The sequence below is a fragment of the Morchella importuna genome (assembly GCF_003444635.1).
Source record: "Morchella importuna strain M04M26 chromosome Unknown Morimp01GS003, whole genome shotgun sequence".
Taxonomy (NCBI): Eukaryota; Fungi; Ascomycota; class Pezizomycetes; order Pezizales; family Morchellaceae; genus Morchella; species Morchella importuna.
In genome coordinates this window covers 98876-112179 of record NW_025763400.1, presented here as the reverse complement: position 1 = coordinate 112179, position 13304 = coordinate 98876, and the positions used below count along the sequence as shown (strand labels likewise).

Here is a 13304-nt window from a genome sequence, read left to right as displayed (position 1 = left end):
GGTTGCGGAATCTGGTGCGGTACAAATGCGAATAAGCCCCACTACCGGTAAAATTCGAATTGAGGGGAGTTTACGCTACCTGCGTTTGAACTAAGCAAGGATGATAACCCTATACCCTAGCTGAGTGAATTCAACCAGTCCGGTATTAAAGAAATTAATTTCTATGAAAGTATGTAAAAAAAGAAGTACAAAAACTAATTTGAAACATTGTATTTACCCTATAAGATTCCGGATTCGATAGATTGTTTGAATCGAGTGATCTTTCATGAACCGGATAAATGCTGGAAAGCCCCACACGGAATAAAAAGCACACGTGGGATGGGCCCGGGAATTATTCCGAGGGGCCTAATTCCGCTTTTCACAACTCCGGCGGCCGGCCTTTTGTGACAAATTTTCAAATTTCCATGACAGACAAGCGCCTGTGGCCATCTAACAAAGCCTTTCTGCATCGTTGACAAATACTAATGAGAGTAGTGATAAAAATTTTATTCCGATGGGATTTTTAAATTCTCTAGGTAAAATTCCCTTAGTTTGGTGTTTAATCATAGACCCTGCAGCGGAGAAAAGATTGATATCCAACTACAGCGGGGGGGGGGGAAATTATTGTAGAAGTATGGGAAGAGTCCCATTGGCCGAGTCAGCTACTTAAACCCTGTTTTTAGACCCCTGTTTCTACAATAATTCCCCCCCCGCTGTACATATTGGCCAAATCCTGGGTGCCTAATCTGTACCTACATCCATCCAAACTAGAGGGGTCTAATTCTAGAGTAGCACCTTTCGCATAGCATCGTATTCCTAGACGTAGCATTTACTTTGTGCAAGTGGTAGGATGTGACGTTCTCGAATAATTCTACCTCATGCTACAATACTAGACTAATGGTGCTAATTTACAGCATGTCTATAGCATGTTAAAACACAACATAATCCCCATAGTGTTTCCGGTAATTATAAAGTGACGACTTCTTTCACCAGACACCCAAACAGATAACGAAAAAAAAATTGTGATTAAAGTCATAAAACAAAGAAAAGAGAGAAAAAAAGCTCCAGTCCAAAATACAACGCGTCTGACAAACCATGAAGTACGACTAAATATAGAGTGATTTCAAGCAACATTCCCACCCATCTCCCCCAATAATGCCATAGGAGACTGTTGGCTACTTCCAACTGACCCTCCGCCTATATAGAAGCATGGTATATCCTTCCAGCAATCAATGCATAGAGGTCGTGGAGTTTAGAAATGCTGCCCTCTTGGATGCTCTTGGGTGTATTGCCTGCACTCTTCCCGCGGTATGAGGGGTGGCGAGTTGAAAACGAAGGGTATTTCTCAAAAGTAAAAAACAAAAAGAAAGAAAAAACAATGAAAAATTCGAGATTTTGTAGCTGGTGTAGCTTATGGGAATTTTTTTATAGAAATGATGAAGTTATAGTCTTGTTAGTTACCTTACCGGGATTCGAAAGAGCGATAGAAACCCGATCGCGAGGAATGGAAAGTCCGGGATCGAAGGCGTCGATAATTGTATTGTGCATTGCTCCAACCAAAAACAATTGTGTTTTGAGAAACGTTCCAGAATCTACGATGAATCAAAAGGAAGGTTATATTGCATGACTCAAACAGCACCTGTATTGGTAGAAATTTGGATGGTATGCTGTTGATGATGGAGCTGCCCAAACGCCAAGTAGTGATCCCGGGAAACAGAATAAAGGTAGAAGAGGGGAAATGAAAGAAAATGATATGGTTATCGAGGATATCCGCAGCCTAATGTGTCATGAACAGCAATGCCGAATAATCAGAACCTATACGTCCACGAGCGGCATTGTCGTGGGCAAACTAAGCCACCATGCAGGAAATCCCAACCATGCAAAACCGTCTTTAGAAGTACCGTGCAAAGGCAATACAGCCCCCCAAGAATGTGAAAGGATGTGAGAAATGTGGGTATTTAAAAAGGAAAATCAAAATAACGATGGGGTGAGGAATCTCGCACGATATTAAGCAACAAGCACTAAGCTTGTACGACAGTTTGCGGGTGCTGTAATTGTTGCCTTTTTGCGTCGTGGCCAATCGATTCCTAGATATGCGACGAAGAAGCTTAGTAAATCCCATCATAAAACTAGTGCCGCCATTTGTCATTTCATCCGCGTTAGGGGAGGAGTTCTTGCGCGATATTTTCAGCGTAATAGTTTTTGGAATCTGACAAGGATCTCGTAGCTTCGGTAGCTTTTGTCCCGTAGAGCCTCATTTTAACATGACCGCCTTCGCTAAGCTCAAAGCCGACGCCTTTCTACCCCCGTGATATTTTCTTTTCTTTCTCCTCCCCTTTCTCGCGGAAAGGCAAAAAGCAAACACAGTATTTTAGCCGGTTCATACGTACCTCGTCGGCATTTCTTTTCTTTCCGTTGCCATTAGCCACAGTGTTGACTTTCTTCTTGATTATCTTCTTTTTAGTTTGCTTCACGGGTTTCGTATCTCCAGCATGGAAAACATCATCAGGCAACTCATAGCTACGCAGCGAATTTAATTAGAATACGGTCGCCAAATGCCCCAATATTATTAGAGAAGGAGATGGTTGTGCGCTTACTTGCGAGTCAAGGCAATATTGATACTCTGTTCTTCAACATTGTAGTGCTCCGAGCTCTTGCACATGTCGTAAAATTCTTGACTAGCCCAAGAGATATCGATCTGCTTGGAAATTTCTGCGAGAGATGAGTATTTTCCCCCCTGCAAATAGTGATTTCTATAAATGTAGACTTACCACTGTTGATCTCTAGGCCGATGTAGTAAGTAGTTGTGTAGACCTTTATTTTTGAATCGTCTTCTTCCTTTGACTCGCTATCCCCATTTTGGTCCTTGAGGTCGGTCTCGGCCGTCTTTACACCGTCATGGATGCCCACGCTCCGGATTTCTCCATGGGCAACACTAATTGCTTCCTCTTCAGTAGCACAGAAGTGAACTTTGTCGAATCCTCTATTGAAGGGGTGGGCAAGTTTGATTGTTTCAATCTGTTCAAGTTTCATCACAAGATGACGTAACTTGGATTCCACAAGTCCGGACCTGCCTAAGATTAATTGGTGTTTTTAGGAAGACTTTTAGTTATATCATACCATCCTAGCAGTTGCTCCTTGCCCTTGGCCGAGGCGATGACGCTCAAATAGTAACGATAACCATTGGTGAAAAAGCTATGACGTTCGAATAGGTTGTCCCAGCTAGAAGTACCTACCATGATCCTATTTACGACTTCATTTGCCCTGGCCATCTCGCGTATTATGATCGTTTTAGTGGATTTAGTGATATTATGTGTCGCGCACATGCTAGGATACGCGGGTGTAATGATAGGCATCAGATGACTACGGTCTGAAGCGTAGATCTAGTAGACACACGACTTAAAGGCTGCGCACTTTCTATAGAAGAGATAGACATACCTTTGGATTCCATACTCGCACATTCAAAGGTCCATCTTCAATACCTTTCAAAAGAACAGGTTGCGGCCAGGTCCAGCTGCCCATAATCTTGAAGAATTTACTTATAATGACCGAGCTGACGGCCATTGGATAGAGCTGACAGATTCTGGCAACCAACATTGCCCAAGCAACACCACCGGGGAAGCCAATCACATTGCCATAGATGGCACGTCCTGTACATAATTAGATAATTTTTTATGGCAACAGGGGAAGAATCTCACTTTTCGCCCACAGCTTAATAGCTCTTAAAGCCATTTTAAACACTCCCGTTTTAGGTACCAAAGCAAGAATTTCATCGGTAACTCTGCATCCGTTCAGACAGCGCAAATTAACCTCGTCACATCCTCTCAGGAGCTCTTTGTCATTCAAAACCATATCCCGCGGTACTGAATTGATGTTTGGCAGGCGAGCAAAAATTAGATCTATTGAAATCCCCTGGAGTTCGAATTTGATGATGGGAACATAGGCATCGGGGACTATTGAGAGGTCTTCCGGCGGCGGATTCAGCTCCTGGAGCATAGGCGGCAGAGTGGTGAAGAAGTCATGTCGGCTGATATGGGCAGGCGTAACAAGAAGTGTATCAATGTCAGATCCTGTATTAAAGCAACAAGATTAATAACATTCAAAACGTGTATAAAAGAATAACTCCGGAACCTGAAATGAGTTACCTGGCCCATATACCCCCAAACGGTAACTCCCATAAGTAAAAATCTTTCCACCAGAATTCTTCACAATATGCTCCGGCATGCCCTTCCCGACGCATACTTTCCTCACAAAATTTTCGGTTAATGACTGAAGCGCAACCAAAACTTGCGTTCTATATTTGTTTTTAGCTAGACGTAAATCTCGAACTGGCAAGCGCGCTTTTAACGTACCTTTTCGCGCTCTCCTCTTGGCTCTCAAAACTGTCCTGCTTTTTGAGCTCTTCGATAAGTGTCTGGTTGCGCTCGACCTCTTTTTCTGTAGGTCCAGCCACAGTGATGGGCGGCGTAACTCCGTACTGCTTGGGTTGTCTGCGCACGAATGTCAGAGTAGTTATAATAAGAGCACCTTAATGGGCACACCCATATGTCGGCAGGAGGTTGCATACTCGGACATGTTGATTCACCGAGGCCAATAAAGGTACCGCTGGGTGAGAACTGGAAAGGAAAGCTCTATAAAGCGCGTGGAGGAACGAATCGCACACGCTTGAATACTGTTGTGGTTGTTGATGTTGCGTAGCTGCGTGTTTGGAGAGGAGGGTCAGTGAGGTTCAAGATCTATCAACGAGTCGATCCAGAAGGAGATAGACACGCTAGTTAAATCTTTGTTCAAGCCACGTATTCTTTGTCAGCAGTCACCGCCACACCGGTAGCTTACATGTGCTCAACACCCAACGACACGATAGCTCCTAGGAAACAATCATTCACTTCATCAATTCACCTACCTTCAACACATACCCTTCCCAACCCAAACCTTCGACATAACCCACAGAATCCTTAAAATATGTCTCACTTCCCTGCCCTTGAAGACTTCGACGAAACCCCTGTTGGCCAGTCCGGAGCCACCCCTATAGATCTGGGTCTCGGCGACGACGCTGATGATTTCATTAGCCGCGAAAACAAACTCCTAGGGGATGAAGCCAGAAACTTCGCTACTGCTGATGATGACAATTTGCTTGGTGGCGGAGAAGCCGATCCTGCGAATCAGTTTACAAGGAACTTTCCGGACATGGCAACATTCGATAATAACGAGGTGCGACCCATAGTCTTCCGTTAGGCTGTTTAGCACATATGAGCTAATGATGGCTTTCATAAAGATGATTGGACCCGGAGGTGTCATTACTGGAACATCCGAACCGTACCTTCCCGGCCATAACACATATTCCGGGATGACCATGGAGACGGAAGAAGAACCCGAAGTCATTAGGTTACTCCTCTCTCTTGCGTTACTCTGATGGAAAAAACGACTGATTTAAAATTGAGCGAAACTTAGACAATGGCGCGAACGCCAAACTCTTGAGATCCAGCGCCGCGACGAGCAGTCAGAGGCACGCAAGCGTGAAACTATAGAGAAGGCCCAGGGCGCTGTAGATGATTTCTACGAGAACTACAATTCCAAGCGCGACAAAGCTATCGAGCAGACCCGGTTTGTCAAGTCTCATGCTAGAATATGTGCTTTTTTCCCTTGGCCATAGACTGATTGTTCCTCCGATGAATAGCAAAGAAGCACAGGAGTTCTTGGACTCCCGTGAAAATATGACTTCTGGTGGTACCGCTTGGGAAAGAATTGCTAAACTGGTCGATTTGACTGAAAAGGGTGCCCGCTCTGGAAAGAGCGACAAGTCAAGGTTTCGGGAGATGCTTCTAAGCTTGAAAAAGGATGAAAAAGTGAGATATTTCCCACCTTCCCTTGATGTAAACCTAACTAATATATTTATGTATAGGCGCCTGGTGCTAGTGGATTTTAGATGACTTGTTTTATATAAAAAGTAGAATGGAATAATATGGCTGATTCCCATAGTTCAGTGAATATTTCAGTAGCTTTGGGTCTTACGTGCAGTTCGATGGAGAGGGCAAAAGTAATCTTTCTAGGCGTTGATGCATTATTTGTGTACACACTTCTTTCTTGTTGTCCTGGCGCTAGTGCGATACACCTACTTCGCTCCCCACTTCAAAGCTTTTTCTAGGAGCTTCCAAGGGCAATTGGGTTCCAGATTCTTTGATGAACTTCCTCGACTCTATACTTGGATCAAACCAAAGCTTGATACCACGATCTGCAGGGCTAGCAACCAACTGTGTCTGGAATCTTTGTAGATTTGGATAATTTAAGAGCTAGGTGCAAGCCCTCGAAATTTGACTTATTCATGAATTATCACTCGAGACCTCTGCAAGCTGCATTGTAGACTAGGGAGCTTCATTTGAGATAAGTATCAAGCTGATACTAATCCTAGATGCTCATATGAATCAGATTTCGAACATGGTCACCTTAAAATATACATGTATGTATTCAATTTGTTATCTCTCCGTTTCAAGTTATTAAGAATTCAATGCAGGGTAACTCCACATCTCTGGTTACCCTGTACAACTACACGTCATGCACACGTGTAGTGCGCTTGAAGTCGGTGAAGCTACCAGAATACTTAGGTGCATACTCTTGAAGCTTCCCCATGTCTCTTGAACCCGGATCTCGAATACCGTCCCCCTTGAGCTCCGGCCGCTCTTCGCCACAGCCGCGATTACGGCTTCGGAACGATGATGGTTAGTATTCTAGTGAATAAGTGCTAGCAACACATGTATACAGCTAATAAGCCCAATTCGGTACAGATATTACCAGGAAAGATCCGAAATACAAACGGTATTCTGCAAATATCGACCGTGCACTTTCGTTATTTGAGAGCTATACTTTACAAGAATGGGCAGATTACATATCATTTTTAGGGCGGCTACTAAAGGTTACTTCCGGAAACCATATACTAAATTCATTTGTTTCTGAAAACTGGAACCTGACAATGCAGGTGAAAATAACAGGCATTACAATCAAATCCTTCGCTACCACTTATACCCTCAAAGAACCTTATCGCAAAGCGACTCGCTCAATGTCTTAACCCTCAACTACCATCTGGCGTCCACCAAAAAACAATCGAGGTTTATTCATACATCTTCAACATGATCGGGCGCGAAGGATTGGCGCAAGATTTGTCATTATGGACGCCTGGATTAATGCCAGTACTTTCGTATGCATCTTTGACTCTCAAGCCTCATTACCTCACCCTTTTGGAAAGATTTTACCTACCACTTTCCACCTCATTACGACCGGCGCTCAAGAGCCTTATTTTATCATTACTTCCAGGAATAGATGAGGAAGGAGGTGAATATTTTGATAGAACACTGGCTTTAATGGATGGAATCAGGAATGGGGTTGGGGATGATGCATATTTTTGGCAGTGTTTTTTATTGGCTACTATCACTAGCCCAGGAAGGCGCCAGGGAGCGTTAGCATTTTTGGGCAGAAGACTCCCAACACTAGACGAGGCAAAGAAAATGGAAGCTCCAGAGGACACTCATGACATAGCTTTGGACGATGGTAAAGGTAGTGAAGCAGAGGCTTTGGTAAACCCTGAGCCAGGTCTCCTTGTACGAGCATTCTGTGCTGGGTTAGGTGACGAGCAGCTATTAGTTCAACGTGGATTCCTTGATTTGCTGGTTGGATCTTTGCCTCTTTCTTGTAGGATTCTCCAAGAGAGGGTGAGCAAGCCTGATCTCGAGTTACTGGTGACTTTAGCAGCCGGAGTAGTGTTAAGGAAGGACATGGGCCTGAATCGAAGGCTTTGGGCGTGGTTTCTGGGGCCAGATGGCCAGGACCAAAGAGACAAAGGTTATCTACATAAATATGGCCTCAATTCTCTTGTTGGTGGATTGATCAAGATGTTGGATTGTGCGGAAGATACTAGTGCGGCAGAACGCGCAAAGCCTTACAGGATATGTCTGTCGCTGATGGACAGGTGGGAGGTTGGTTCTTTGGTTGTTCCAAAGCTCTTCTTACCAGTTGTCGAAAGTGTCCGGCAGTACGAAAAGTCTGCGCCCAGCAAGGAGGTTTATGTTGAGGTTCTGAGGAGTGCGAGGATGTTTTTCGATGGAGTCGAGGCTTCGCTTATTTGGGAGCAGATTCTAGAGAAAGTCGTATCGGCATTTTCTGTCGAGAATGGAGGCGATGGAGAGGAAATGCTGGAGAGTGTAAGTTTTGTCATAAGAACGTTCAATGTGAGCGAAGAAGAGATGGTATTGGTGCATGCTCCTTTGCTAGTATTGGCTGTTCTAGTTGAATTGGGGGCAAGTTCCACGGAAAGGAGAGGGTTGAAAGCCAGAGGATTTCAGATCACAGAGGAGTTGTGGCAGCTGATTCCTGAACGAGCTTTCAAGGGCGCAGCCTCTGATGAGATATCAGATGAAGACACAGAGATTGGGGGAATACGGAAGAAAATCCAAAAGTTCTACAGAAAAGGACAAACAAACAACAATTCAGAATCTACTCCACCGTTTTCTATGAAAACAATTGGACGGCTAATATTACGAGAGACGGCTACAGCCGTAGAAACTGCATTGGACGAACCCGATGTCGGTGTCCGCTGCCAGCTCTTAGTCAACGTCATCCAGAAAACACCCAAGTTTCAAGAATCACGCGAATCCTCCCATTTCATCGAATCTTTCGTGAAAACACTTTCTTCAGAAGGCATTTCCTTTGCAGCCCTCCAGGGGATTGCTAATGTGGTAGCTGCTATGTATGTTAAGGGTTATCTCTCACCACAGACAATCGACTCATTAATTCTACCGATCGTGAAAAATATTTGGAATTATCTTTCACCAGATACACCAAAGTTCCATGTAGAAGCTGTAAAGGCCCTGTGGAATCTTCAGAACGTTCTTGGAGATAGAAGAATTGAAGCTGCTGTTGCAACCGTTATGACTGAAGGGGATGTTGGGGGGATTTATTCTTTCAGGAGTGCTGAGCAGGGTCGGAAGTTTGGGGTTCTGTGGACACATAGCATGGGCTACACAGGCGGAGGTGGGCCTGAGATGGTTTTGACCAGGCCACTATTCTTGTTCCTGGACTCACTAGTAGATGACGGCTTGGAAATGGCCGTGTTTGCCAGGGGATGGCTACAGAATCTAGGAAGTCTAAATAGGTATATCATTTGAATATCATCTTCGAGGGGGACTGCGGTCACTTACGACGTTCTGGAACGGCAGGTTATTCAGCGTTTTTGTTTCCAAGCTTCTCGGACTGGATTTTTTGAAAGACTCCGGGAAACGAGATGCGAACGGCGCACCGCTCAAGAGGCATGTGTATCGTGAAAATCACGATCTCGAAGTGGCTACGTACTATTTTCAAACTTTATCAAATGTCCTGCAATATTCGACACCTAGCGTTATGGCAGCGTTGGCAACCGAATCAGCTATTGGTACCGAGGAAACACGGTTGAGAGCCTTGGCGGAAAGTGAGCAAGCCACTTTCATCTTTTTATTTCGCATTCTTAAGGTCTAATATCTTGATAGGTGGTTATGGAGAGGAAGACATGCCTCTACAAACCTTTTTTGTGAAGGTGGCAATTCGGGCTATTGATGGTGATGCGAATGACCGAGATGGCAATCAAAGTGTCTCTCGGCTCCACCGAACGGCGTTAAAAGTGCTTCACCGCTTACTTCTTAGCGTTTATGCAAAACCACTTGCAGAATTGGAGCTGGAGAACATCCTCACTGCTCGATTGATATCTGCAATAGAAACCAAGGATACCTTTGTACAGGTTTCTTTACTTGATGTTCTATTTGCAGCTTTGAAACTATCTCTTATGCGACCAACGAGTCAATTAGGCCAACTGAAGATGCACTCTGGAAGTATTAAGGGTAGTCGTTCAGCCGCATCTATACAGGACCCAGAGAAAGCAAATCCCCCACCACCTCAGGCCAAACCCCCACAACAACTAGTTAGGTGTCTCGTGGGTGGATTTTCAAGCCTAAGTGGTAGACCGGTGCTGGATAGCTGGATTAATTTCTTGACCGAGTGTTTACCGTTGCTGGAGAATGTAATATTCCAGATTCTAATTCCACTGGTGGAATGCTTGTGTGAGCAAATCAGGCAAACATTTGAGGCGCTAAAACAAGTGTTCAAGGAAGCGGAGCATCGTGGTGTAGCTCCCAAGACAAGGAGCCCTGAAGGAACTTTAGTGGCGCTACTCAATGGCCTAGAACAGATTCTGGCCGCGGCCCATGATAAACTTCTTACAGAAGAAATCAAAGTTGCGGGTCCAAAAAGCCCTGATGCACAGACAACGGGTGGGTTCTTCGGAAACATGGTTAGTGGTGTTTTTGCTGTGGAAAGCCCGCAAAACAGGAGCGCGGCCGCAAATAATCGCCTTACTGTGCTCTTATGCTTTCAGGACACTGTAAAGAGCTGTTATGCCATTTGGAGCTGGGGCGATGCCAACTCTGGTGCTGGGGAGAGCGAGGCAATACTTGACTCTGGGAGCAGAGAAAGTTGGTTATACACCAGTGTCCGAATGAGGGGCCGTGCCAGAAGGATTTTGGAGCATCTTTTTGCGGCGGAAACACTGGAATGTCTAGAAACCTTGATTGAGCTGTGGCCTGCAAAGGATTCCGTGGGAATTGATACGGGAAATAAGAAGATGGCAAGCATCTTCAAGCTCATTAATGTTCTTGATGGCTCGAGGCCTAAACATACGATTCCGGCAATATTCAACGCAATTTACTCGAGGACGAATCCAGGAGCTTTGGATCCGAATAGGAAGTCTACACTAACTGCCGAACTTAGCGATTTAGAGGTGGTTGTGTTTTTAGTAGAGTACGCTCGAAGTTTAGAGGATGATGCGATGGATGAGATCTGGGCGGATTGCATGGTCTTTTTGAGGGACGTCTTGACAAACCCGTTCCCCACAGGCAGACCTTGCCAAGTCTGCTAAGCTTCACCGCGATATTGGGAGAGAAGGTTGACAACACGAATTTCGGAGAACAGAAAAGAATGAGAAAAGAATTAGGAGTATGTGGTCTCCCATCTGCTTTCCCCGTCTCCTGTATAAAAGCTCTTCTGATTTCTGTGATTTAGGACTTGTTCCTGCGACTCTTGGCTGCTGCATTTACTGCACGACCAATGGGGCAGAATCTCTTAGAAGCCCCAGCACCTGTTGTAGGTTCTGCTGGAGAGAAACATGTCGACAATGAGGGTAGCAGCGAAAAGATTGGTCGAGGGAGAGCTTCCCCTGATGATATCGTGGCAATCCTAGCAACGATCGTTCCGGAACTTCGCAAGGTATTGGTTGAGCATGACCGGGTTGTCGCCGCGTCTGTCACAATATCAACCAGCGTGATCGGGCCCACCTTCAGGTCAAAGGCGTTTCCCCAGAATATATCCCCTGGGATACTGGATCTTTTATATCAACTTACACGACTACAAAACAACCAAAAGGCCTGGAAGAAAGAGCTTTCTGATGCCCTACTAGATCCAAAATTCTTCTCCTCGTCGATACCACTAGTGAAGGAAGGATGGGTGCCTCTTGTGAGGCAATATCTCCTCAGTGACCGTGAACGCATGGTCGATCTACTTGGGCGAATCACCCCACCCACAACCGCAGGCGTACTATTCGGAGTAGGAGCAACATCAGCCCGCCAAGAGGCCGACAAAAAGACGCAGCTGAACCTCCGGCGCATCGCATTCCTCATCCTCGCCGCCGAAACAGACACATTCGTTGTCAACCTCAAAGAGCTCGAAGAGAAGCTCGTCGAGCTTCTCTCCGCCACCGCCGTCACCTCGCCGTCATCTGTAACACGGGGCGAAGTATACATGGTATTTCGCGCGCTCGTGCTCCGAACCTCCCCCGTGCACCTTGCCTCCTTCTGGCCGCTCATCAACACCGAACTGCAGTCCGCCATCCCCGCCATCCTCCCCGACGATGAGAATAACGGCACCTACACGGACGCCACAATCCTGCAGGCCTGTAAACTCCTCGACACACTGCTCGTCATCGCGCCTGACGAGTTTCAGCTCCACGAATGGCTCTTTATCACCGATACCATCGAGGCCGTGTACCGTCCCGACGGCTGGGCGCCGGCCGCGCTCGCGGACCAGGTGACGCTCGAGCTGCCATCGCCAGCGCTCCAGAGCGACACGATGGTGGTGGGAAATAGGAGGAGGCCATGGCTGGTAGGCGAGAGAGTCAGGGACTTGGAAAAGAAGGATATAAAGACGGAGATCTTGAGGCCGTTCCTTAGTGCCTTGAGTATCTTTGTGTATGAGGGGACGTATGGGATGAAGCCGCCAGATCTGGATAGCTGTGAGGATGCACTGATGAGAGATATGTTTGTGGAGGAGGCGGTGTAGTGTATTTGGTGATTGGCGGGGAGGGGGAGGGGGGAGGGGGGACTTTGCAGTTTGTGGTTGAGTAGACCTTCTTGGCTGGCTGTGATTATGATGTGGGGTGGTGTGGGATGATTATCGTTTTAACTACTTGTAGCTTGTAGAGCGCAGCGAATGCTTGTAATGTCGTCTTTATAATCTCTTGTTCTTTTTAGAATAGCTATACATTGATCGATCATCAAAATCCAATTGCACTTAGCTAGCGAGTGATTACCTGTGATGCAGACACACACAGAACCACAACCACAACAATGACCACACACATTGCTATAATTTCCTCGATCGCGATATGAAAATGGGAAGGTTGGGTTCTACGATCAATTGTAAATCAAGGCAATTCCTACTCTACACACCCATCCATCAATGGGACAAGACGGGTGTGGGCATAGGATGGCCCATATGCTGGAATTACGCTGGATTGGCCAGCAAATACAAAGGGCTACATGTATGTACTGTTAATGTTAATGGTATCTTTATTTGAACAGTTAACAAGCCCCCCCTACAGTAATCATGGGCCTATCTCTCCCAGAAGAAAAAAAGAAGAAAAAAGAAAAGAAAAAACAAAGAATGTGATCCGGACCGAGATTCGGACTCATACTTCTCCGAGTTCTAATGGTTTTAATGTTATGTATTACTCAGAGCGTGCACCATTACACTACCAGGACTTGTATTGCTTTGTATTTGAGCGGAATATTATATAACCAAACTGTGAACACATGCTTAATCATTACCTACATGTAATTAGAACATGTCCGACAAGCAAGTACATGTAATTATTCTACAAACTGTCGGTCCCATTGGTATGAGATATGAGCAAGCAACCCAGTTAAAGGCTCCCATTGACCGGCGCGCGACCAGCACTTCTAGAACCTTTCACGTGCGATCGACGGCTGGCATGCGGGCCAAGCATTGCAAACACAACCGCATGACGCTTAAACCAA

At 45.7% G+C, this 13304-nt stretch overlaps 3 protein-coding genes across 3 annotated transcripts; 2 read left to right on the top strand and 1 right to left on the bottom strand.

The window, feature by feature from the left end:
• Positions 1 to 2000: 2000 nt before the first annotated feature.
• LAJ45_01555 (uncharacterized protein) lies at positions 2001 to 4554 on the bottom strand (the record flags this gene model as incomplete). Its single annotated transcript, XM_046111148.1, has 10 exons — positions 2001 to 2066; positions 2370 to 2499; positions 2577 to 2691; positions 2751 to 3049; positions 3100 to 3362; positions 3418 to 3629; positions 3678 to 4049; positions 4125 to 4273; positions 4332 to 4469; positions 4547 to 4554. 10 exons carry the CDS (start codon positions 4552 to 4554, stop codon positions 2001 to 2003), a joined length of 1752 nt encoding a protein of 583 aa, XP_045975092.1.
• Positions 4555 to 4941: 387 nt separating this feature from the next.
• LAJ45_01554 (uncharacterized protein) lies at positions 4942 to 5905 on the top strand (the record flags this gene model as incomplete). The annotated part of the gene is made up of 5 exons (XM_046111147.1): positions 4942 to 5190; positions 5255 to 5364; positions 5431 to 5583; positions 5657 to 5825; positions 5882 to 5905. 5 exons carry the CDS (start codon positions 4942 to 4944, stop codon positions 5903 to 5905), a joined length of 705 nt encoding a protein of 234 aa, XP_045975091.1.
• A 699-nt stretch (positions 5906 to 6604) lies between these two features.
• On the top strand, positions 6605 to 12327 carry LAJ45_01553 (uncharacterized protein; the record flags this gene model as incomplete). Its single annotated transcript, XM_046111146.1, has 7 exons — positions 6605 to 6695; positions 6762 to 6889; positions 6966 to 9121; positions 9186 to 9433; positions 9492 to 10903; positions 10966 to 10989; positions 11056 to 12327. 7 exons carry the CDS (start codon positions 6605 to 6607, stop codon positions 12325 to 12327), a joined length of 5331 nt encoding a protein of 1776 aa, XP_045975090.1.
• Positions 12328 to 13304: the final 977 nt, after the last annotated feature.